General features: G+C 40.9%; 1 protein-coding gene across 1 annotated transcript in view; it reads left to right on the forward strand.

The window, feature by feature from the left end:
- Positions 1–1,069: 1,069 nt before the first annotated feature.
- Positions 1,070–27,139, forward strand: part of LGR4 (leucine rich repeat containing G protein-coupled receptor 4) — a 95,312-nt gene continuing 69,242 nt past the window's right edge. Inside the window, exon 1 of the mRNA XM_024559079.4 lies at positions 1,070–1,765. Within this exon, the coding sequence (XP_024414847.2) occupies positions 1,581–1,765 (185 nt within the window). The 5' untranslated portion in view covers positions 1,070–1,580. The remainder of the gene's footprint in view (positions 1,766–27,139) is intronic.

Consider the following 27,139-nt stretch of genomic DNA (forward strand, 5'->3'; position numbering starts at 1 on the left):
TCCGTTTAGGTCTGCATCAACTTGTTTCTTTTTCTTTTTCTTTCTTTCTTTTTTTTTTTTTTTTTTGACTTACATGGCATGAGTAGTCAACTTTATGACGGTAACATTTTTAACTTTGTCTGCCTTAAATTATTCACGAAAATGTCTTTAATATAGAGTAAAACAACCAAAGGCATAGTAAAAAGCAAGAAAGGAGGTGCCCATAAAGCAGTATTTGATACAAATAATGATTCTGTGGGGTCTATTAACCCACACAAGTCCACAGGAGGAAGGAATGCTGATAATTAACATCAAAGTTGCTGAGGGCTTCTGAGTGGTAGTCATCGCTCAAACCTTTTGTTGTCTGGACAAACTGTCCAGTATTCAGAAATATCAACTCTTTTGATCCTTACAAAATAAATGCCCATGTTTTAGGATTTTAAAGCATATGAGAAAGCAGTCTGAATTTCGGTCGCCAAAATTCTTATCCTCAATGGTACAGAATTACTGGGATTTAGCTACCAAGCACATATCAAGATAGGTTTAGAGACCTCAGATGAAGTGAGAGGCTTGAGAAGGTACACTTTTAATTTGCTATATAGCTAAAACTCAAATATTTACGTCAGATTAAGGGAGACTCTCTTCTTCAAAATCTTTTTATTTTTTTTTTCTATTTGCATAGTTCCCAAAGTCCTCGACCGTTTAACAGTGGAGAGTCATTTGAAACTTAACTGAATGCTGGAGGCAAGTTCTATTTTTCAGGTCATCCAATTTAGGAGATCCAATTTCTGCAGAGGGAAGACGACGGGTGGGGGAGGGAAAAACCAGACTCCACGTCTTTAGATCCTTCCACCTTCAACTCACAACCTGCCACACAAATCGAGCCAAGTCAGGGATTTTTGCCTTGAACCACCACCACCACAACCTTGTCACTCAGGCCCGATAAACACGCCCCTCTGGTCCCGCTCTTGACCAATGGCGACTACACTTCTTGCATAGTAATGAGCTCGAGACCTCCCCGGGCCAATGGCGCTCCGGGAGAAGGGTTAGTTTTGCATGTACCTAAGTGATTTGCATAACCCAGCGGCTGGGGGCTTGGGAACCCGAGCGTGCAACCCTAGAAGGGAAAAGGACGGGAGGAGATCGAGTCGCGGCGGCTAGCGAGCTAGAAAGATCCCGGGTGTTTGTGCGAGAGCCGGGCGGGGGCTGGGGCGAGGGACCGGCATGGCTGAAGGCTGCGCTCCGCAACCTTGAAAAGCGGCTGCGGCGAGAGGCCGGGACTGGGAGGCGGGTGCGATGGCAGAGCGCGGTTTCCGCAGCTGCGCCCGGCCCGGCCGGCTGGCCTGAGCCGCAAGAGGAGCAGGGCTGCCTCAGCGCTTCCATGGAGCAGCGGGAAGGGCGAAACTCCGGAGCGCCGCGTCCCTGCGCTGTTGCCGCGGACTGTTGAAGGGGCCGAGCCCGCGTGACCGCCGAGACAGGAGAGCCGCGGCTCCAACCCGCAGGCCGGCCGCCCGGGGGCGGCTGGGGGCGTCGGAGGGCAGCGGAGGCGCGCCGAGCGAGCGGCGCCGCAGGAGAGGCCGGTTCAGAAGGCTGCCGCAGCAATGCCAGGCCCGCTGGGGCTGCTGTGCTTCCTCGCCCTGGGGCTGGGCTGCTCCACTGAGCCCAGCGGCGCGGCGCCGCCTCTCTGCGCAGCGCCCTGCAGCTGCGACGGCGACCGTCGGGTGGACTGCTCCGGGAAGGGGCTGACGTCCGTGCCCGAGGGGCTCAGCGCCTTCACCCTAGCGCTGTGAGTGTGGGAGGTGGGGGCGGACGGGGCGCGGGGGGAAGCGGGATCGAAGGAAGGAGGACTGGGGGTCGGTGTGGGGGGGCGGAGCCAGTGGTCAATCCCACCCCACCCTACTGTCTCGAGGAGGGGGGCGCCCGTCACCTGTGTGTGTGGGTGCTTGGCACCAACTCCGGCGCCGCGGGCTTTCCAGGGTTGGCCAGTCTGTGTCCGAGCTGGAGGTAGCTCTTTTTTCAGACTTTTCGGGCACAGTCAACCTCCCACCCCCCACCACCAAGTGTGCCTGGGTATCTGGGGCCAAGGAGGAGGGAGGAATCTGGAAACACTTGCCCCTGGCACCCTTTTTTGTGCGACCTTCCCATTTCACGCGGGCCCCTGCTCAGCTGGCAAGAGGTTTGCAGTCGGCAGGGTGAGGGCGCCTAGAACTTGGCCTAAGTCTGCAGAAGCAGGCACGTTTCTTGGGGAAGCACCTGGAGCCTCCTGGATTCTAGCATATGGGGAGAAGAAACACCTGTACCTCAGGGCGATCCTCCTTCCATTTTGGCCCTATCCAGGTAGAGCGATCTGGCACCTCGGTCTAGTTCCACTCTGGACTCACCAACAAACGCCAGGGCTCTCTGGAGTGGGCAGGGAAAACAGGCCAGAATGAGGGAGAAGGAGGGGGAAATTGCAGGTTTCTCTTGGTGAAAATACACTTCTTACCCAACAAGACGTTTTCAAGAAGGAATTCTAACCTGAAGGACAGGATGGTGGAAGAAAAAGTTGCAGAGCGTATGTTCTGCCCAATTGGAAAGGTAGGCAGCAGTTTTCTCCTGTACCGTGGCCAGCAGAACTTTCCTTTTGGGCTGCCTGTGGTGGGAAAACACTCAAATGGTTCTGACTTAAAATCTCCCTCCTCAACTGGGGACCAGAGAGCTTTAGACATTCCCTTCAGAGAAGAAGAGGTATCTGAAATCTGTCTTGGAGGTGGCATTGGGAAATGCCACCAATAGAGAAAGAATAAGGTAATTGAGTGCCGGACTTGCTGTATGCTCTTGTTCTTGTGTTGTGTGGCCAGCTGAGTGATTAAATCTAGAGCAGTGAAAAAACTGTTTGAGAGAGAAAGGGATTCTGAGAGGCCCTTGAGTAAAGGGAGTTTCCTTTTACCTTATAGTTACTGAAAGGGACCTCTTAGAAATAGACAGTTTTAAAGGAATAACAGACCTGGTGAAGAAATCCTTTCTCTGCAGGCCTGAGTGTTGTATTTCCAGGTGGGTAGTGGGACATGTTCTGCGTGCCCTCTAGTGTGGGTTATTACCTCGGAACCTGTCTCATTCTTTGGCCTCCAGTCCCTTTCTCAGTTTTTTTCCCCAATCTCAGATGTTACTTATGTTTTTGAAGACATTTCCCTTCAGTATCGTGTAATTTACCTTTACACTGAAAAAAGTTCACTTTGTACTGAAGAACAGTTTGCCCACAAAGGCACATTAAGTGGGAAAGTCATAGTGGAAATGAGGGGAAGTGAGGGAAAGAAGACCTGAGTAGTAGAGAGGACTGGGCTATTTTTTTCCCCAGGTCTTCTTGAAACTTTTAGGAAATTGGCTCAGGAGAGCTGTCTTTTACCTGCAACCTCTGTAGAGCCTCTCTGTAATAGAAAAGCATAATTTTACCGTTTTGATCACTGTAAAGACCTTGTTTAGCAGATTCCTCGAGTTTAATGAGTAGGCTTACCCTATAAGAAAAAGGGCTATTTTACATTAGTACCTAAAACCACAAAGAAATGTCACGTTTTTATGAGAGCACACTCCTCTCTGTACAGTGTCAGGCATCTTCCTTTAGGATTCACTGAAGGTAGTGAAATGCTGTATTCTCAACCTTGAGCATTAGAAAGTATATTGTTCGTGGCTTGGGAAACAAAAATAACTGGCACCAGTCCAGATTAAATTGCCTAAACTATCATCATCATAGCACTTTCTGAGCTACAAGTGGTGAGCAAGTGTGTTATATATTCTTCCACCTTGACCTATAGATACAGTGATTGTACATCCTTATTTTACCCTAATACTCTTCATTTCACCCTCAAAAGCATACAGTGTATGACCACCCCATCTAAAGGGCATTTCAAGGGCAGTATGCTTGCATTTGGGGAAACCAGCTAGTTCAGTGATTCTCAAAAGCGAAGTTGGGGAGGGGCTGGTACTGTGGGTCTGTACACTCTGCTGCATCTTACAGGACCCCTTGGGCTCATCGGAGGTCTCTTTCCAAATATGCTCTCCCATCACAGCTTTAGCAAGTTTCAGTTATATACCAAGGGACCAGATCCATGGTTCCCAAACTTCAGTGCACAGACTCCTAATTTCTGGAGCATGTTCATCAGGACCAATTGTGTTAAATATAAAATTACAAATAGAAGAATGGAAGTTAAAGAGATGAGACTGTAATTATTAACCAAAGTACTTTCATTTTCTTCTCATTCCTCAGTAGTGTGCCTTCACCTATCTCAGGGGTGTGTGCATCCCACTTGGAGACCCCAGAACTGACAGAGAGCAGGGGTTTCATTTTACCCCCACCTGCAGTCCATGGGAGGCATTTAAAAATGTTGCAGTGGGTAAATAAGGACTCAAGGCCATGCCGAGGGGCAGAACTAGGGGGAATTGGAATTCCAACGCTATTCCCACACGCGTATGCCAAATTCAGCCTTCTCACCACTTAGTCTTTGTCCGGGTCTGAGAAGGCCCCAGAGAGAGGATACTTGCTCCTTCTCCTTCAGGCTGGTTTAAACTTGTTCAGTCTAACAGTGTTTGTTTCCTGCTGAAAGCTGCTTTATCTGAGGCTGGGGGCAGAGTCAGTGGTAATCCTCAGGATTGTCATGGGATTCCCGAGTTCACACCGTTTGCTGCACCTGTAGCGATTCTTTATGTTTCGCAGCATTTCTCAACTGTGCGTCGCAATGCACTGGCTTGTCACAATTCACCCTAAAGTGTTTTAAAGGAAGTATTCTTACTTACTAGTATTAACATTTCAAAGTTTATTTTGTCAAAAGGATTGAAAGTTATTCCTGTATTATGGTAATAAAGTCACTCTTAATCACCTACATTCCCAGATTCTTGACTCGGGCAGAAAGAGATGAAGTCACAAGGATGGTAGGGAGGGAATGGTGCACAGTTGTCCAGTGGTACGTGTGTCATTGCCACAAAGTCTGAGAACCGTGAACCTGGAACACAAGCCTCCATGTCCTCGATTGTGTCTGGTGCACAGTTTTAAGATCATAAAGGCTGTTTCTGTGGCTTCGTGGCGACGAGGGTGCATCTGAGCCCTTGATCATTGTCTCGACCTTGGCACTAAGTGATTGTGTGGCCTTGGGCAAGTCATTCCACTTTGTGTGTGTGTCCCAATTTCCTCCTCTGAAAAATGAAGTAATTGGATTCACTAGATTATATCTAAGGCTGCTTGTAGCTTCCAGAGGTTCTGTGATTTTATAATTCTTGCACAATTTTAGGATGGCAAGGTGAGGATCATGTTCTGATCCTCTCATGAAAAGATCCCAGGAGTAGCAGGATACAATTCTCGTTGAAGTTGCAGAAGCCCATTTATTACCACTCACTTGGAGGAGGAGTTCTTTGTGTTTGGAAGTGTGTGTTAGGAAATTTGCCGTGGAGACTTGTTGCAGAATGCATGAGTAGCTAAGGCGCTTTTCTAGGGTAGAATAGCCCTGCTTGTTTCCTGTGGGTATGGCTTAACACTTGGAAAATAAAATCACCCTGTTTCAGTAATTTGGATAATGTACAAAAAGTTACTCAATGTCCTCACTTCCATATAATTAGTCATAATCTCTTTAACCTTCACAGTGTGAATATCCTGTACATGGGCAGGTTATCGAGCTTTCTATATAAAATTGATGGGTTACCTGAGGGACTTTGAAGTATTTTTTAAAATAATCTGTTGTTTTTTTTTCTTCTTTTGGAAGCATCATCTGAGATTCTTCACTAAGGTTTTATTTTATTTTTTTACTTCACCAAACACCTCTCTTCTTTTAATAGTATCATTTAAACTATTTTCTTAATAATAAAATCAATAAAAACAAACAAAAATATTTTCTAATGTTTCCTCCAGTGTCTGGTGCATTCCCTAGCAGGTCAGTAGTCAGTGATGAAATGTTTATACCTTTTTTGATGGTAGAGTTTTGACATTTCTTGATTTGTCTGTAACCATCTGTATTACCATCTGTCAATGTCATTGTTAGCTTAGTTTGTGTGGTGTGTCTTTCTAGAGATATATTTGTATTGTGTATAGAGGTGAACTTGGTTCTCAACAAGGCCAATATATGAACATCCTTAGATCCTGTACCTTACAAACTCCTGGGTTCTGTTTAACTACAAGGGAGGAAAGGGCATTCTGCTGGGAATACAGAGGGACCTGGAGAGTGTCACGTACGTAACCCTTCAGGCCCTTAGTTTCTTCACCTTCAAACAAGAAAGTAAACAGCTCTTACTGCCAAGAATTCTATTTCTATTTAATTTAATTTTTAAAATACACTTCTAGGATTTGCCCTGGTAAGTATAGGTGCTTAAATCATGGACTCTCACCCACTAAGGAAACTTTAGTTGCCCAACTCTACTGGAGAAATGTTTCCACTGAATGGGGAACTCACTGCCTCACAAGGCAACAATGTGCTGGGTGTGGTCTGAGTAACTCCTAGGACTGGAACCAGTAATTCTCTCATTCTGGGCTCCTTAAGGCTTGTGATTACCACTGATATTTTACGATTTTCATTCGAACCTAAATGCTAAAGACGGTTATGGTATCACAAGCATTTATTGTCCAGGCACTTGGCTCTCAACATTGGAGTTGTAAGGTAACATTGACAACTTAATCTCTTAGGGAAGATCAAAGTTCTGTACTAGTAGGTGGATCCAGGCAAGTTTAGGCATTTATTTTCTTGGCCTCTGTTAGTCTATCTCTCAAATTCTTATTTTAGTCATCTCTAAATAGTTTAAAGTACTGACAGCCTGCAAGTCTGGATTATGGTTTCTGGACTCTTTGGTTGTGTCTATCCTTATATTTTCATTTTCTCATCAATAAATAATGGATATTGGAACAGATGACGGCTGATGTTTGTCACTGCTTTCAGATTCTCTGAATCTGTGTAGAATAGAAGGCAAACTTTTAAGAACCCTGTAGTGACTTATTGACATTTTTCTAAGACTGTCCCTCACTTTTTCTCTATAAAATATATATAAATTTACATAAAGCACAGTATCTGTTGGTATGGGTAGGCCTGGATTAAAAGTTAAACCCTGCCAACTGTGCCCTTCACTCTGAAAAATAACTGATGTAACTTCCAGTGTTTTTAATAAGACAGCTGAGCCCTTTTAATTTTTAAAACTAGATCTCAAGGTTTTGGCTTTAGAATATGTTACACAGCTTGCTCTAACTGCCTCCCTCAGCCTTCATGTTTTTGGCAATGCTAAAGCTTGTTTTTCTATACCTAAAAGAACCATGGGCAACTTTTTCCCTTTTTCCCCATCTATGTTCAGTGAAGTGTAGTTTTTTTTTTTTTTAAGCTTCATCGAGGATAATAGAAGGCTCTATTTTAAAATTCTGTCAGTAAAAAAGAAAGATCTAGGGCACTTAGCAAATCAGTACTCTTACACGAAGGCTGATTTGTCTGCCTTTCTTGACATTTGTGTGTGTGTGTGTGTTTAAGTGCTTAATGGTTAAACTGTAGGTGAGGTGTCAGCTCTATTGTCTGATATTAGGTGAGTTCAAAACTGAGTTGAGAAATCAATCCTGGTAGGAGACAGATCATGACTTTGTAGTTCATATACATTCAATAACTTTACGACTTGCTAAAGACATTAGCAAGTTAGCACTCAGGTAACCCCCTTAAATGGCAAGATGGAATTATATTGTATGTACTCTTGGTTCACCCACCCATACACAAGTATTTGCTATTAAACTATGTATATGACTGAGACGGTTTTTAGCAAGATTCTGAAAGCATTCTGAAGTGTTCTGTGTGATGTACAAGCACTTGACACTGAATGTTTGAGGTGGCTGTTTTTAGTCTGTAAAGCATGTTTTGATACCACTACATATTTTAATTGTCAAAAAAGCACAGGAGCAAAATTTGACATTATGCATCTCTTATTTTAGATGCAAGTGATTAAAATTCAGGGATGCCCTTCTAAGAATCCAGGAAATTAATATTTTTTAAGATATATATTTTTATAGTTCTCCTCGCTCTTCCGTACTAAAAGGTCTTATGGAGAAAGCATTGGACCAATTCCCTGTGGCGACATGTCGGTCCATTGGAATATAAGAATATCCTTGTAAGGAAATGTAAACCATAGATATTTTGGGAGGCAGCTGGGCCAAGAATGGGTGTACGTTTAGATCTCAGGCTGGCCTGTTGCTTGTGCTAGTGATGTGTGTGGCGGAAACATGTCTGATACATCTCAAGATACTTAGTGAGACTCTGTCCTTCACATTTACGTTGTATTTAAGTGTTCTGGGCCAATGTAAGTAAAGGTTATATGTAAGCCCCTTTAGCTAGTGTTTTCCTTCTCTATTTTTACAGTAGAAGAATGTAGCCATGTTTTAAAAACAGTTTTAAATATAACACTGACCATTGAAAGAATGAAATCTCAATGCACTCTATCCATAAACTATTTCTGATATTTCAATCAGATTTTGGAACTTGCTATCCAGAAAAATCCCCAGTTGGATTTTCCCCATTCCAGTATATATTTTAAAGTTTTATCTGGGGAAATTTTCCCTCCTAGGAAGAGTGACAGAAACTGGCAGGGAGATGGCACCTTTACGTTGGAGCTGTACTACGCAGGGCCAAGCAATGTGCCTGGAATCGCATCTGGTCTCACTTCTCCGTTCCCCTCAGGCTGTGAAGTTCTTACTGTAGCTCCTAGTATAGACCGCAGAGTGACTTAGTCCACGCGGTGACATTGAGACTCCCCTGAGCAGCTTGATTAGAGCTATTTTCCTAGGAAGGTAGATGGATGTTATTAATTCTCCCTTTCTTCACGTTCCTTGTTTTGAAGGTGCAGGACAGGAGGTATGCTTCCAAGTCACAGCCCTTTCTCAAACTCATTGGCTTGGGGTGTTGATTAACTTCCTGGTTTTTCCATGTTCCTAAGGGGTATGCTTCATGCTTAGAGGCTCTCAGAAAAAAAATATGTGGAAAATGTGTGAAAGGCTTGGTGGCCTAGATTTTCTCAGGAGAAAGAAGACCTGTGCTTGCCGCTCTGTTCTAAATTGTCGCCCGTCCCGTGTGTGTGATCCGTCTCAGAGGGCTGCTTTCTTGCAGAAGAAAATTCTCCAGCGAAGGAGAGCACTCTGTCTTGAATAACTTAACACCTTAAAAATTCAGTATTCTAAAGCCTATCGACTCTTTTCTGGAGCGGTTGGAGAGAAAACAAATAATGGTTTCTGAATGTTTTTGAAGACTCTCTGTGTGTGCTTCTGTTTTAAACACTAGATTAATCTGGTATTTGCATTTTCTTTATAAAATTGATTTTAGAGAGGAAGGGTGTGTGTGTATGACAGAGAGAGAGAGAGAGAGACAGAGAGAGAGAGAGAAAGAAACATCAATTTGTTGTTCCACTTATTTATGCATTCATTGGTTGATCCTTGTTTGTGCCCTGACTGGGGATTGAACCCAGAACTGTGGTGTATCAGGACAATGCTCTAACCAACTGAGCTACCTGGCCAGGGCCTGATCTTTGCATTTTCTGAATGTTATAATTGCCCCTTGGGTCCTCTTCAAGCACTTCATATCTCACATGAATCGAAGCATATACAGAATTCTCATATAACTTGATCAGAGTTAAGAAGGGAATATTAAATACATTTAATATACCTCAAATATTTTCGTATCCTTTAAAAATCACACCTCATGGGTTTACTAACTATATTTGGTAGTTTATCTTACTTAATACCAGTTTTTATAACTGCTGGGCTGCTTCTACTAATTCCTGTAATTTTCATTAGGTTTCTAAAATTCTTAATATTTTTCTATCTTTGTAATAAAGAAAAGTTTTCTTGTTGGCCTTCTGTTCTCTCCAAGGTCATTTTGAGTCCATGATCATGTAAGCCAGCTATTTATGTCACCATCCACGCGCCAGTTTTCTTTTTATAGGCATATTTTTGTAAACAGGCCTTCAGAAATGGTTTTGTTTTTGAGAGTGTGACACAAGGAATGAAGACCCCTGAGTCCCTAAGTCTGTGAGCTTGGCCATTTTACTTAACCCCTTAGGCACTGGCTTTGCCATCTGCAAAAAGACAGCGTGACTTTATCTTCAAGGGTCCCATGTAGGAAACTCTAAAGCATGGTCTCTTTGAGTGACAGCACCCAATTTTTTTGTTTCTTTTGGGAGTGACTAAGCAGTTGGATATGTATGTTTTCATCTTATGACTTCAAATTCTAAATTCGATTTCTCTGGTTTTTTGAATGTGTATCAGGTTCAAATCCTGTTGTAAATGGCACAGGTGAGCCACTATGTTAATGAAAGAGAGACTACTCCTCTGGCAGAGTTTTCATTTAGAAAACCATGAAGATTCTGGTGGAGAAAGAATAGCAGACAGGTTTTTATCAAGATACCGTCTCGTAGGTGGTGTGACTCCCCTTCTACCCAGAAAGCCTGATGCTGGAGAGGTAGAGTTGCTCTGGAGGAGGGAGCTCAGGGGACATCGTATTTTTCCTCTGTGACTTGGCACTGCTTTCCTGAGGTGGCTGGTCAAGGAGCCAGGTGCTGTCCCAACAGGGGAACAGTGTTTCTTCTCACGTCAAAAGGGCAAAGGACCCTAGACAGTGTTAGTATGATCTTTAGATACTAATTTTCTGCTTGCAGACTTTGGAAGACTGAGGATTTTCATTAAATGCACTAACTCTTAGGGAACCCTCATGCCAATGAGTGCTGCCGATAGGTTCGCAGGCCACTTTCCATGTTGGCGATGGCTGAGATTTACTCAGGATGGACAGTTTAGCTGTGCTCTTGTTTCTTGACATCACTTTGTTCCTAGAAATATGAAGATTAGAGAGACCTTTCTAAAAAGTACTTTGAAAATGATATTTGACCAATTATTGGTTGCCTATGTATTTTTTTTTTTTACATTTGAAACTAATAAATAATGCTCTTGCTTTGTGGATCAAGAAAAGCTTATTACCTTAAAAGTAATTTTAGACTAAATTCCTTTCTTTAAAATCTTTTGTATTTCTAAAAAGTTAACATGGCATTCATGTTAAGCACAGTTAAATCTTCTTCTGAAACTTTAAAAACTCGTCTGGGTTTTGATTCAGACCTGATTGGAAAGTGAATTATAAAGCCAGAGCAGCAGCTAATGTATGCAACAGCACTCAGAACCTATTTAGATTGGCCGAGTGGTTCAAATATAGTTGTGCATTTTCTACCCTGGGTCTTTTTCTTTAAAAAAAGAAAAAGTTTGAGATGTTTTTCCCATTACCATCTTGACATCTGCCTGGTTACACATGAATAGCTTGACCCAGTCCCTCAGCAGGGAGACTACCGTGGCCTTGCTTTCAATAGCCATGTCACCGACAAAGAAAACATATGGAATATTTCATTCCTGTCCTTTGCAAACAGTCTGAGGCAGGGAGGGCACGCAGCAGAAGGCTTCATGCTTTATGGAAGGTTGGCAAGTTTGTGCGCTAACCACAGGCTCTGCTGTTAGCAATCAAACTGTATTTTCCAAAGCTCCATTACATTCTGTGGAGAAGGGATCCGTGTTCCTGATAAATGAGTTTCTAATACCAGATTGAATTAAGTTTGTGTGACCCGCTTCCATGGCGGGGATTCTACTCAATTATATATTTCACCAAAGGCAGCGAGTCTGTGCACATGTGTACATGTGTGTGCATGACATGTGGATGCTGTTTTCCCAGGTTGGATGTGTGGTGTGTGTTAGATGGATGCATGAGTTGGGAACGAAGAATGCAGAACATGCCTTGAGGACTATTTGCCTTTACGTGTCTCTTGTCAGTTCACAGAAGGAGATCAATGGATCTTTCCCACACTAGCTGAGCACTGCTTCATTGACCTATAAATGTTTTTGTTGCCCAGAACCAGCCTTCTACTTGGGGACTTGGTTTCAGTTCAGCAAGCATTAACGACTTGGCTTTGTGGCATCTGAATCCACGGTGTGGAGGCTTGTGAGCAGGTGTGACACTGAGAAGACCAAGAATGTGCAAGAGAGGGGTCCATCAGTTGCTGTCATTCTCAGGTTGTCTTCTGTGTTAAAAGAATTTGCCCCTGGCCACCACCCCGGCTGAGGTGATATTCTGGAAGAAGGAAAAAAAAACCCAAAAGCCACACAACATCCGAAGATGAGAAGATTCATGACTTCGGCAGAAGAATGACATACATTTCGTCAGGGTCCTTTCTAACCCTCCAGTTACCCCAGCCTGAATTTCTGGTTTCATTGTTTCCTAGTTGTGCGGGCTGGCTTTGACAGGAGTTGATGACTTATCTAGAAGGAAGTAAGCTCCTGGTTTATACCAGATACAGCCAAATAGTTAAATGTATATATGCATCTCATCTGGCAAGTATTTTTGATGGTTCTTGGTATATTACTGCCCATTAGCTGTAAAACAGTGTGCCACTAGAAATGACCGCCTTTCACATTTTTTCAAAAGAATAATTCGTTTTGCAGTACTTGATAATAATAGATTTTGTTCAAATTTGTTGGCTCTTGGAAAATTACATTTTTAAAAGTTTAAGTTTTATGGTTCTTCACAAATGAGTCTATTTGTGGTTCCCCCTTTCCTTTCGTACTCCTGTACTTTCATCCTAAATCAGTTAGTTGGATCCGAGATGTTCTGTCTTCCATCTTTAACTGACTACTTGACTGATCTTCATCACTGTGAAGTTATAAGGAAAACTCCCCCAAACCTCTCAGTCTTAGTATGTAGTTCTGTGAATTTTGACATGTACATAGTAATATAATCACCACCACTGTCAGACGGGGGTGTCCAACCTTTTGGAGTCTCTGGGCCACAGTGGAAGAAGAGTTGTCTTGGGCCACACGTTAAATACATAAACACTAATGAAAACAAAAAAAAATCTCATAATGTTTTAAGTAAATTTATGATTTTGTGTTGGGCCGCATTTATAGCCATTCTGGGCCGCATATGGCCCATGCATGGGCTGTGGTTTGGACACCCCTGATTCTAGAATATTTCCATCACTCCCTGTGTCCTTTGTACTCAACTCCTTTTACCCTCCCTAGCAACTGATGATCTATTTTCTGCCCTGCGGTCTCTCATTGTGTATTGCTTTGCATTTACCAGAATGCTCTATAAATGGAACAAAACAATGTAGTATTGTGCCTGGCTTTTCTTGCGTACATATTGAAGATTCTATATATGCAACACAATGTTGCATATATCCACACAAAATGTTCACTCTTATGCTGAGAGGCATTTCACTACATGTGAATGTGCCACAATTCGCCCATTCCCCGGTTGAGAGACATTTGCCTTGTTTCCAGTTTTTGGTAATTAGAAAAAGCCAATACAATCTTCACACAGAGGTTTTTGTATGAATGTAGGTTTTCATTTTAGTTGTGTGAATACCCAGGAGTGAAATCCTGGGTCATGTGCTAATAAGTATAGGTTAGTAAGGAAGTGTTGGTTTCGATTTTAATGTCTTAGAGGTATAGGTTTGATCACTAATTAGAGCCTCAATATGCTGTTAGCATGGTACATATCCAGTATTAGCAGAAGCTGTGAAAACTGATTTTGTTTAAATGTCTGTACTTTTAAAAAGAGAATTCTTAGCCCCCTTTTTGATACCCTGCCATTACTATGGTGCCCCCAATGACTTCTGTAGATGGTGGGGCATTTTGCTTGCCATGAAAAAACTGAATTATTAGTGTAACCATGTTTGGAAAATCTGATTTAAAAAAATGGAAGTTTGGTGAGGAATTGCTAGGCCTACTTGTGGATTAGGTATGTTACATGTTTTAACACTAATTTCTACCAGGAACCGTCTAGGTCCCTGGCGTGGTTCTCATTTTATAGGTGAACAAACTGAAATTTGAAAGGCTTAGGTAACTTGCTCAGTAGTCCCACAGTTAGTGGGTGGTTGTTGGTTTGTAAAACTCACGAGTTTAGTTTGTAGTTTGCTTGGATAGTTGACAGAGCTTATCAGAAGAGGAAAAGGTAAAATGAGAAATGACGTGGTGAGAAGCTACAGGTTTTTACAGGGGGAAAACCAGAACTGAAAATAAAACACCCCGACGAAGCACACACACATACATATACAACCTTGAGAGACTGATTTGATTGGGGAGCAACCTCTATGTAATCTGTTCACCGTGTAAAATTATCTTTTATTCATAGCAGAATTTTAAGATTTCTCTCACTTAGACTCTTTGCTTTGTGTACATCCCTACTTAAAATCTTTCGTATCATTTTCTATGTCAATAACATTTTTCTGTGCAAGGAAAATACCAGTCGTGTGCTTTTCTTCCTTTCATGGAATTCACGTAGATGGTGTGTGAGGACCAGATCTGTTCGCATGCTCACTTTTCTGTTTCTTAAGGAGGTTTCTGAATGTGCTTCTTTAAACCAAAACCCTGAAATGAATTAAAAAGCAAAGTATGATGGTTTCCATATAGCTGCTCCCTTTCACTCACTGGAATTTCCTGCCTCTCCTGTTGAAGATGTTTTTATAGGGAAGTCAGCTTAAAAGTGAATCACCCATGAGCCCTTTTTTCTTCCCAAGGCATTTCATTTGGTCAACTTGGTATTAATTCCGTTGGTACTCTTTAGTTGACCTGAACACTGTGTTGATTGTGTGAGCTGATGTTTATTAAACTGTTAATATTTTACAGACTAGATGGGTTCCCGCTTGGGTCTGTGTGTTCCTTCCTTTAGCGGCAGGTCTGTTCATGACTGAATCTGTGGCTGCAGTTTTGATTTTGAATGCACTGGTGACAGTCAGCCCCATCCTGGATAGTCATTTACTGGGTGACTTCAAGGTTACCTTCTCCTGGAAGCGTTTTTTGCTTCTTCATGTCACTTATGTTGCATTCTTTGTTATTAAGAGCTTGTTAATGGTCTCTTTTGCCATTCAGGTAAGCCAGCAGCATCATTTTGTTATTAACTCAGATGCTAATTATAATTAGTGTTATTGAGTACCAACCATTATGAAAAGTGCTTCATGTGGATTATCTCTCTAAAGTACATGCTGTTATGTTATTTTCTCCATTTTAGGGATGGAGAAACCATAGGTGTTGAGGATACACAGGTAATAAATGAAATGTGCAGATGGGGTGATGAGTCTTGGATTTGCCGACCAGGGTTATTTGGTTGAGTGGGTTATATGACAGTGCCCTTCAGTGCCGCTTCTGGATGTAGCTACTCATCTATCTTGCGTGCCATCAATATCATGAACTGCTCATTTTATAGATGAAGAATTCGTTTTGGAGAGGTTACATCTGTTTTGAAGTGTTCTCAGCTTCTTAGAATGTAAATTTGGACTTAAATCTTCAAGGTCATCTGGTGCAGTGGTCTTAAAACTCTGTGTGTGTTATGGACCACTCATCAGAAAGGCGAGGTTTTTCCATGGGGGAAACAAAAAGTCCATTTTCCCTAAGGACATATGTTTACATTTACATGTTTATAGACCTGATATCTGTTCATTATTTGCTAAACCTTTCAATTACATATGTCATAACACCAAAGTCTTGCTAATATCTTTCAGACCTTCCCTCCTTTCTCCATCTACTTCTTTTAAGAAGTGGTAGAAAGCAGTTGATTTGGTGAAATTCTCCATTCAGCAGGGAAGGAAACCAGTTACATTTAGTCGTATGACTTGCCCAGGACCATAGGTAGTCCTCCAGAGTAGGCTAAAAACAAACCAAAGCAGAAGGAAGCTCATTATCTGAATTGATGGTCTTTTCTTTGACTATGTAAACCCTTTGACACTTAAGACTTTTGACTTAGGTTGCTCGTCAGGTGGTAGCATTTCTGGTTCTTTTTCTTTGCCTTTGACCAGTCTTTCATGGGTCTGTACTTTATTGAAATTGTAGGAAGTAGTAAATTTGTAGAGGTGAATAAAAAAGTTTCATGCAAATAATGTGACCAGTTCAAACAATGTTTTGAGAGCTACTAATATTTGTATAATGGCTCACGGAATCAATACTCCTTCAACTTTAAAGTAATAATTACTTATTGAAATAATGTCAATACTTAAACTAATTTGATCAACATATGTTTATTAAGTGCTTTATGTGTTAGGAGCTGCTCTCAGTGCAGGGGACACAGATACTAATGACATCTGACAGCATCCCTACCCTGATGTAGCTTACCCGGCATGGAGTGGGGTAGGTGTGCTGGTAGATGATAAAAAAAAATAAACACAATGAAAACATAAGGTCAGGTGATGTTAAGTACTGTCAAGGAAAATAAAGCAGGATGAAGGGGGCTCACTATTTAAGTAGGCTATTCAGGGAAGTCTTGAATGAAGTGATTAAGATAATTACTGATTAAGATTATCAGTCAGTATGTATTGGAATATGAATTCATCTTAAGCAATGGCAAAACAAGATTTAAAAAGTTTCTCCCCACGTCATAATGGTGACTTAACTGAAACATAAAAAGAATACAATCAATATATGCCATAATAAACTGGTACATTAACACAGTGGAATAGTGCACAGCAATGAGAGAACAAACTATTGGTACAGGCACCAGTGCGGGTGGATTGCAAGGGTATTATGCTGAGTGAAAAAGCCAGTCTCAAGAGGTTTTATGTGCAATATGATTCCATTTAGCACACGCTAGTAATGACAACAGTGTAGTGACAGAGAACAAACAGGTCAGTGGTTGCTAGAGTTAGAGATGGGAGGACAGGGTGACTGTAAAAACAGTAAGCAGGAAGAGGGATGTCCTTGTTCTATTTTGTTTCGTTTATACTGCAGGTGTAGTTGCATCTAGAGCCTTAAAGTAAGGAATGGACATGAGCAAAGTTTTCCTTGAGCATATTTTTACTTCACAGCAACAACATCAAGGGGAGTTCTGTCATTTTTTTGTGGAAGTTTATGGAATTTGAAAATACCTGTTTTCTGCAAGAAATTAAAAGTCTTCTGCCAGAAGGAATTGAACGTGTTAATTCCACCCAGGGCTCTGTTGTAAGGGGAATAATATGCCCAGGGGTTTTTTTTTGTGGGGATGAAGTAGCTCCTTATCATGATTGTACTGGTTATTACATAAATCCGTACCTGTGATTAAAAAAATGACTGCACATAAAAACTAGTGGGATATGAGTAGGGTGTGTAGTTTAGTCAATATGTAAATTTCCTAATGTATTGTGGTTATGTAAGATGTTGCCATTGGGAAAAGCCGCGTGAAGGGTACATAAGAACTCTATGAACTATTTTTGTGACTTCGGGGGAGTCTTAAATTATTTTAACAACAACAGATAGATCAGATCAGTTTAGAGTCTTGAGAAATCTTGGTCTTGTCTCACTCCTCAAATAAAAGGAAGAAACTGAGTCTCTGAGCTGAGGTGATAACCTGAGGTTACAGAGCCAAAGTCTGAATCTAGACCTTTTAACTCTCAGGTCAACCTTATTTGGCTCCCTTAGAGAATAACCAGTTTTCATTGCTATGGAGCAGTTGTCGGGAGATTATGTGGGTCTCCTCCATCTTTCTCCCCAGTTTACCACCCCAAATCCCCCGCAGCTCTGTGTGTGTGTGTATGTGTAAATTCTCCTCTATGTCCTGCACATAGAAAGTGCCAAATATAAAGTTTGCATTAGGTTTATCATTTAAATGGTTTTAGCCGTATATTTGAGTAAAACCCACATGCATCTCCTATTATGGAGGTATTTTGTTAGTGAGAGCTTGGTACAGTCTGAGCAGTATTGGGGAATGCTGTTGGATCTCTGCCTGTGAGTTACTAGCTGAGTGGTGTTTTACTTCTGATGATTCAGTATATTTGCCTTAATTGCTGGATTAACCAATTTCTTGCCTCCCACAAAGAGCGCACACATTTGTGTAAAGAGAGGATAAACTAATGAAGTTTTGGGGACTAATTTTTGTGGTATTTAAGTAACAATAGTCTACATTACCCACAACCTTAATTTCTTTTCATGAGTCCTATAGATGGGCTTTATTACCATTTACACTTGATTACTTCATTGTTAACCCCAGTGATGTGATTTAGCAGGCAAAGACTTAATTATTCCTTTCTGGCCTACTGAGAAATTTCCTTCCAATAATTGCCTCCACTGCCCTTTAGCCTCTTAAGCATTTAGTTTGTTTGGAACAACATGGTTGCTCAGTAAGCAAATCCAAGCTCAGCAGTGCCTGGAGCTGTCTTTGGACCATAATTTATACCTCTGACATAGTGACTTAGGCTTCATTGCTTGAGTGATGGGACCGGTGGATGTTCCTCATTACAGTAGTGGAGCGATGCATTTGTCTGAAGTTGCAGAAGGAAAAAGTTCATGACTTAACGGTACTAAATAGCTCTCTTCTGGTCTCTTTCAATTTAACATTTTCTTACTGTACGTGAAAAATTATGCTGACTTCTGAAATAAAGTGAGGCTCTTAAACTTCAGTATGTTTAAGAAATATACATTTTAAGGCAGTCACATGAAGTCATAGTTGTCTGGAAGAGATCATTACGTAACACATCACTGTCAACATTGTGGGTCAGGCTTGCTGAATGACATTGAGAGGTTTATGGAGTGATAGCAGAGAGATGTGTTGGTTTTATTTTGTTCAGTTTTTACTATAGTTGTAGTTGCTTCTAGGTCCCTGAAGCAAGGAATGGAGATGAGAGCAAAATTTTTCATGTGTGTGTTTTCCTTTTTAAATTTCATAGCAACATTATGGGGAGTTCTTCCATTTTTGTGGAATTAAAAATACGTTTTCTCCCAGGAGGAACTGAAAGTACTAATTCTACCTAGAACTTGGTTTCAAGGAGAATAATACGCCCATGTCTCTATAGACAATTTAGGTTTGTTTAATATCACTGTTTTTTTGGCAGCATAGTTATAGAGCTTAACTCCTGGGTCCTCTTTCACCCAGCTTCAAAATTCTGTCTCTTCCGATTTCCTTAAGCAACATACCTGCTCCACTGGTCCCAGAGAAGATCTGGAATAACAACAATGGCATCATAGGGTAATTGGGTATTCTACAGTAAAAATACTTGCCTGCCACTCTGTTCTTTGGGGTATAGCCGCACTGTGTTAGAAAGCACAATATCACATTTATCATACTAATTTAAAAATGTTTTTAAAGGAGGTGCTTTATGTAGCCAGTTCTACCTTTCAGCTTTTGTACTTACAAGACATTTTGCAGTAGATTATTAGTTTTTTAGGGGAACCAGCTCACTTTGCTCACATAAAAATAAAAGGAAGGGACACTGACTGAAGAGATGCAGGTCATAAAGCACTTCACATATTACAGGAATGGCTGGGGAGTAGAACAGAAACAGCAGAACCCCCTCCTGTGATCTATTCCCGGGAGTATTCTTAGAGTTAAAAATATTCAGCGTAGTGCAGACATTTGCTGTTGGATTTCTGTAAGGAGCATCTCAAGCAACAGAATTTTGCCCATAAATATGTTCAAAACTTCACACGATGATTGAAATAGATTTATTATTTAATTATATTGATATCGTAATACAGTGATCTTCAACCTTTTTCATTTCATGGCACATATAAACTAACTTCTGAGATTCTGCAGCACACCAAAAAATATATATATATATATATATATATATATGTGTATATATGTATTTTGCCAATCTGACCAAAAAAATAGATATAGTTTTGATTGATTCACATTGGATAACTATTCACATTGGATAACTATGGTTGTGGTGGCTGTTGTCACTTTTTTATTTGACAGTCTAAGGGGAAAGAGGTCTATGCCCCTGACTAGTCAGGTATTGCATGTTTTAAAAATTCTTGAAAATCACTGCTATAAAAAAACTCAGTATTTTTAAACTCTCGGGGACAGTTTAGGGACTCGTTACATTTAAGTAGGCATCAGTTATTGTACAGACAGCCGATTAATATCTGGACTGTTTTCAGATGCAGGGCACCACTTTCTCTTGGATGGGGATATAAGACTCTTGAAAAGGTTTGACTTATTACTACAGCTTAGTTGACTTACGGTAGTGAAATATTGTCAAGTAGGTGAGTTCCCTCCCTCCCCTTGCATACTTCTTTGGAAAAAAAAAAAAAGAAAAACAACCAGAATTTATCATGGTGCGTATTTTTTGTTGTATTATTTGAATTTGCAACACCCCGGCAGCCAGTGAGAAAGGACCTTTGTTGGTGGTCTCCTCTGGTAAGAGGCTGTACCTCTCCCTGCCCCCAGGGGGGCTGGTCCCGTGGCTGATTTAAGGAGCTCGTTTCTGTTAGTCTGTTATTACTTTCTAGAGAGCAGTGATGCAGTAAATCTACCTGCAGTCGTGAAATGCAAATACATCGTTTGTAGTTAATTTAACAAATTATTCAGACTCTCATCCAACTATTGTTTTATGATAAAAGAATTTGGGTCACGAACAAATAAGTAGCAAAATCATTGTTTCCATACCATTCTTTTCAACTAAAGAACAACTAAAACTCTAGATGACTTATTTTAATTTAATAATGGTTTTCGGTTAGTAATGCTTTCATTAAAGTAGGCCTTACTGCAACTGCTACATTTAAACAAGTGATGCTATCTTTAATGGTACAGTTTTTGAAAAGAGAATAATGGAAACACAATGATTCTGCTACACATTTTTTCATGACCCAAAATCTTTTAACTTCATGCATAAGTAGTTTTGGCGCTTACAGTGCTCCAGAGAACAATACTGGTATCATAGAGCCACAGGTTAAGGGCCTGGGTCTGAGGCATGTGCTCTGTTAACATGGAGCATTAGTAAAAATCACAGGGTTTATTGAAATATCAAATATAACATCCTTAAACTCTTACTTTCTCTTCCCTTAGCAAAATGAGACAAATCTGTTGTACCTGAATCTTTTAAATATTTGGTGATTTAATACATTGTTGAGAAAATGCACGTTAGTCAAATGTATCGTGAAAGGAGAACATCAGCCATTAGTACAATGTATTTCCAGATGTGCAGAATTGCTTGTAAGCTCTCTGAGAGGAGGAATCCAGTCTCACTCAGCATCTTCTTAGCTCTTCTCTCTCCTGTATGGGCCTTGTACATAACATAGTTTTAAATGTGGAAAAACGGAAGGACATGGAAAGTTTGCTTTGGAAATCGTGTTTTAGCTCATGATATTTTATTAACACATTAACGCACTCAGCAAAAGATTATACCATGAACATCAAGTGTATACCTATGACTTTTCCAGTTGTGCTACTAACTGGGGAAGATGGGAAGATACAGACTACGCTTCCTGTTTTAGTATTTTTTTTTAGCATTTCTTCTATTTTTATTTTTTATTGTGTTTTTTTCCTATTACCCTTTAGGCCCCTTATACCTCCTCCCCCCAGCAATCACCACACTGTTGTCCATGAGACCTTTTTGCTTTTTACTCAATTCCTCCACTCCCTAACCTCCCCCTCCCATTGTTGTCATCCTGCTCTCCACCTATGAGTCTGTCTCTTATTTTTCTTGTTCAGTTTTTCATTAGATTCCACATATGAGTGAGAGCATACGGTATTTGTCTTTCTCTGACTGGCTTATTTCACTTAGCATGATGTTCTCCAGGTCCATCTAGACTGTCACAAAGGGTAAAACTTTCCTTCATTTTTATAGCTGAGTAGTATTCCATCACGTAAATGTCCAATAGTTGTTTTGTCCACTCATCTACTGATGGACACTTGGGCTGTTTCCGTATCTTGGCTATTGCAAATAACACTGCATTGAATATAAGGGTGCTTATCTTCTTTAGAATTAGTGTTTTGGATTCCTTCAGATATATTCCCAGAAGTGGGATTGCTGGGTCAAAAGGCAGATCCATTTTTAATTTTTTGAGGTATCTCCATACTGCTTTCCACAGTGGCTGCACCGGTCTGCATTCCCACCAACGGTGCAAAAGGGTTTCCCCTTTCTCCACATGCTTGTCAGCACTTGTTGTTTATTGACTTATTGATAGCTGTTCTGACAGGTGTGAGATGATTATCTAATTTTGGTTTTAATCTGCATCTGTCTGATGAGTAGTGATACCACAGAAGGCCCTGCATAGTCACACTGATTCTGAGAAAGAAGTACAAAGTAGGAGGAATCATGCTATCTAATATGAAACTACACTATAGGGCCATAGTAATTAAAACAGTCTGGTACTGGCATAAAAACAGACACATAGATCAATGGAACAGAATAGAGAATCCAGAAATAAACCTATATCTTTATACTCAATTACTATTTGACAGAGGAAGCAAGCACATACAATGGTCTCAAGATGGTTTATTCAACAAATGGTATTGGGAAAATTGGACAGATATGTGCAGGAAAATGAAACTAGACCACTTTCTTACACCACACACAAGAATAAATTCAAAATGGACTAAAGACTTAAATACTAGACTCAAAACCATAAAACTCCTAGAAGAAAACACAGGCAGCAAAATCTCAGGCATTGCTCGTAGCAGTCTTTTATTAGATATATCTTCCCAGGTAAGGGAAACAAAAGCAAAATAAACAGATGGGACTACATTAAACTGAAAAGTTTTTGCACAGCAAAGGAAAACATCAACCAAATAAAAAGACAACCCACAGAATGGGAGAACATATTCGCCTATATATCTGATAAGGGGTTAATATCCAAAATTTATTAAAAAACTTATAAAACTCAATACTAAAAAGACAAACAATCCAATTAAAAAATGGGCAAAGGACCTGAATAGACATGTCTCCAAAGAGGACATACAGATGGCGAATAGACATATGAAAAGGTGCTTCCTGTTTTAGCATTGGTCAAGCTCTTGGTGTGTGTCAGGCATTGTGGGAAGAGCTTTATATTTGTTAGTTCACTTGATCCTCACAACAACTCTAGGAGAAAGGTATTCTTGAACCCATTTTAAGCTGATAACATGGAGGCACAAAATATTCAAATAACATGTCCAAGGTCATGCTAGAATCTCTAACCAGGATTTGAACCCAACTGGTTTTACTGCAGATCCTGTCCCCTCCTCCACTCCATCATGCTGGCTCACAAGTGTGCGTGGGTGACCTGGTTTGGTGGAGAAGACGGGCATAAACACAGATAAAATACAGTGTGGGAGTGCCATAAGGCAGGGTGAACAAAGGGCTGTGGGAGCAAAGAGGAAAGAAACTTGCTCTGCCTTGGGGAGTTGTAAGGCTTCGCAGCAGAGGTGACATTTGAGCTGGGTCATTTAGTCTTCTTGGGGCAGCTGCCTGGCCTCTGCCTGGTCTGAAATAAGCACATTTACAAGAGAATAGTGGAGCACATTCCACTTGATGGATTGGATTGACAGTTTGGAAGTAACTCCCCAGAATGATGGCTTTGTTAGGTATTTGTTCTCCTAGAACCCTACCTGCCACTCCCCTTTGGTGAATTGTGGCAAGAAAGCTGTCACATTAAGCTGTCACTCAGGATATTTGTGAGAGGGGGAGGGAAGAACAAATTATGGGCAAAACTAGGTATTTTCAGAACAGTTCAAAACCCCAAAAGATTATATTTCAGAGCGTTTAAAAATGCTCTGAAGTTGTGCAAAAAAGCCTTTCTGAAGTTGTGCAAAAAAGAAAATCGAATCATGAAAAGTTAATTAGGGTATGGGTATTTTTAAAGCAAGGTCTTCTGATTCTTATCCACCAGAATTACATGAAGCTTTTGTTCAGGCCAAGATAAAAAAAAATTTAAAGGCAGAAATCAGTTATAGAACTGCACAAAGTTCTTTCACAGATCGTTTCATTGTAAAAACACTATCTTTTTCTACGCAGTTCTTTAAAGGAGTTTGTGAGAGGCAGATTCAATTCCAATTTTTACCCTTTGTCTCAGTTCAGTTGTCTAGTTGTTTGCTTTTAAGAATATCTCATGTTTTGTTGTTTTTTCCATACACACACACACACACACATATGTATATGAAGCTATTGAAAGATTTAGGAGACCAATCAAGAGCTTTCTAAATTATGTCTGACCGGAGTTTTATTTCTGAGAAATGGCTCTGTAACACTTCTTCATCTAGGCACTCTCCTCTCCCACTGGGGCTCCAGCTTTCCCCACCTCCCTTCTAAACAATCCCTCATTCACCCTCCAATCCCCAAGTCTGAGATGGAAAGAACTTGCTTTGTTACTGATGATAATATTTAAGCTCTAAAATTTTAACAGTATTTCAGTTGCAAATAAATGGAAATTGTGTATTCTGTTTAATGTGTTAGAGAAAATCCCTGCTATTTTTTTTTCTTTAAATACAAGAAAACAGGCGTGTAATGCCTCATTGAAAAAAGCCTGTAGGGGCGCTTTGTGCAGGTCTTAATTAAGGGCTTTGAAAGACCAAACAAAAGGAAAAAGGAAAATGCTACAGGGTTATTGTTATTCCACCCCATTGGCTCAGCTAGCTGACCATCCATTGGAGCATTTTGTCCATTTTCAAACTGAATGACACTTTTGTTCGTGATTAACAGAGGTGAAAGAAGCCAATTATTGGGCCGTCTTTTTCCATAGAGCAGCTGCTGTTGGATTTAACTGCAGGCAAATATGGCCTTTTACTACCGCAAGGATGTTGTGATGACAGTTTATTTTTATAGAACTATGTGGTAGAAAACAAAATCTGTCTGACTCCTGTTATGAATGTGCCCTGGGATTTATGAAAGGATGATTTTAATGTTCTCGCTGTTCTGCAGTGCCCTTTTTAAAGATAACCTTTCTGTGTGTGTCTGTGTGCATGTAATGCCTCTCTGTACACGTTTTTAAAACTGCTTTTTATGTTTGGGATTCCAACATTAAAGTTATGTATTTGTTAATATGCACATGTGTAAACTACTTCAACTTCCCTATTTTAATTTTAGTGCCCCCCCCAATTAGTTGTTGAAGAGTAATTAGTGAAGACAGAGTGGTGTTGCTTGAGTCTCAAGTTATTTTGATACGTAGACTGCTGAGGTGGGACAGGTGAGTTTCAGAGAGCACCTAGCCATTCACTCAGAGTTCTGGCCTCTCTGGCATTTAGTGGTAGGAATAAAACTCGGGGGGGCGGGGATCCCCCATCATGCCTTGGCAGTAGATGAATGTGTAATAGTGGGCTATAGAAATGGGAGGGACACAGGGGTCAGCTTTCAGGATTCCCCTTGAAATGCTCTTAGATAGCAGGGCAGGAGATGGAGATGGGGCTTGGGGGAAGAGAGTCAGTCATGATTTCCTTCAGAAAGACTCTAGGCCTTTTTTATAAAAAGTCTTTTGAGGTATCTGGTATAGTGGACAGAGCACACTGTCTAGTCTCCTTGGGCAAGTTTCTAAACTTTTTTGAGCCTCGGTTTATTCCTCTAGTTGGAGTTAATACTACCTGTCTTTCACAACAGTGGTTGTGAGAATTAAATGACTCAAGCATGTTATGTGTCTAGCACTGTGCCTGACACACAAGAAATCTTTGAACTGTGCTTGCTAGTTTCCTTTCTCTTGCTGGGTGGCTCCTCATACCAAAATCTGAAGCCGGGAGCAAGAGTCTAGCACCTTGGCTTCTTACCCAGTTGCTTTTTTTTTTTTTTTTTTTTACCAGATTTTCAGGTAGCAGAGGGTTGATTATTACCCCTCTGGTAATTTATCCCCCTGGGATTATATAGTGACAATAAGTAGCTTCCCTTTGCAGCTCTTTCTTCTTTATTGGCCTAGGACAGAACCACCATGGCCCCCACATGCGTTGTAGATCATCTGTGAACAGCCTGGAATGTTGACTTGGACTTTGAGAGCCATTGACATACTTCAATTAAGAGTCTTCTGAGGCCTGGCTTTCTTGCTCTGTAACGCTGGTCTGTATTCCTGTATTGGCAACATAGTGAGTGATAATGGCAGTTAACTCACTACCCACTTTGTAGGTATGTTTTCAAGATGATTACATCATAGGTGGTATTAAAGAACTCTGTAGAAATCACTACATTAAAATGGAAGGGTGAGGTCCCCCAAATTGTAAAACAAGACAATATAAAATTTTGTGGCAGGGCAAGCTAGGTAACCTGGTTGCGTAGCTGCATGGGATTGAGTTTCATTTGAACAAGTGTCCAATTTGTTAGCTACTGAGGTCTTTTGATGCTACTGAGCGTTTTCATTCCCATGGGAAAGTAATTCCACTATGATTGTAGAGTTTTCAGAAAACGGCTCTTGGAGGTGGGTTTTGTGTCTCTTCTCCCCGATTTGATTTCTCCCTGCTCTTTTCCATCCCAAACCCTTGCCTCATGTTCTTTAAAACTCTCCTTGGGTTGTTATACTTTCCTACATCCTCGGCCTCTTTGCTGGTTCTTCCCTGAACTGAGGACACTGCTTGGCTGTTGAACACCTCATGATTGCAACCTGTTGTCATTACTGGTATGAGGATGGTGATGATTAGTTCAGTTTCTCTTTGACACTACACAAATTTTCCATCCTTGGGAGTTCCCGCTTTCATTTAGTCAGTTCTTTTCCTGGTCCACTCTCCATTCTTTCACTCTCTCGCTGATATCCTTAACCTACTTATCCTGTTGTCTAATCAAAGGTGACTGTTTAATGATGAGAGTGGTCTAATTTAGTCATCTTTGCTGCTTTTTGTGTATATGGGTGTGTGAAATACATAGTAGGTCCAAAACTAAGCACTTGTTACATGCACCTCAGGGGGAAAAAAGCAGCTCATCATTTGAGGAGTAGGCAGTATCACAGGCTCACTGCTAAGATACAGTGGTTTGATAGAGAATCTTTCCAGTAAGATGCCGGGTGGTCTTATTCAATAGCCCGGGATCTTCCTGCCTAGTCTGTGTCTAAATCTGCTTGGCTATGTGATCTCCAACTTTTTCCCTAGCCCTTCACATTAAGTGATACTAAAACTAATTTGTCCTAATGCTCCATTTCCTTAGCTCTGTCACTTTAGGTAAGTCAGATGACTGCGCTGAGCCTCAGTTTCCCCTTTTGTACAAAGGGACATTTCCCCAGCCAGCCCTCCCTGCCTTGTCAGGTTGTCGTGAAGTCCAGATAATATCAGGAGTATAAAAGTGTTTTGTAAGATCTAGACTCTGGTTCTCAGTTTTGCCATTTTAGCGTGCCTTCGTGTCACCGGGAGGGCTAAGCAGGACTCCCATGGTTGGGCTCTGCCCCTGGCGTTTCTGACTCAGTAGACAGTCTTTCTAGACTTGCACTTGCTTTGCTCTCTTCTCATTTGTTTATTTTGATGTTTTAATGTAATAATAGACATTAAGTACCAGTTTGTTTAGGGAGTAATGCAGAGACCTAGATTCT

The sequence above is a fragment of the Desmodus rotundus genome, chromosome 5, assembly GCF_022682495.2.
Source record: "Desmodus rotundus isolate HL8 chromosome 5, HLdesRot8A.1, whole genome shotgun sequence".
NCBI lineage: Eukaryota > Metazoa > Chordata > Mammalia > Chiroptera > Phyllostomidae > Desmodus > Desmodus rotundus.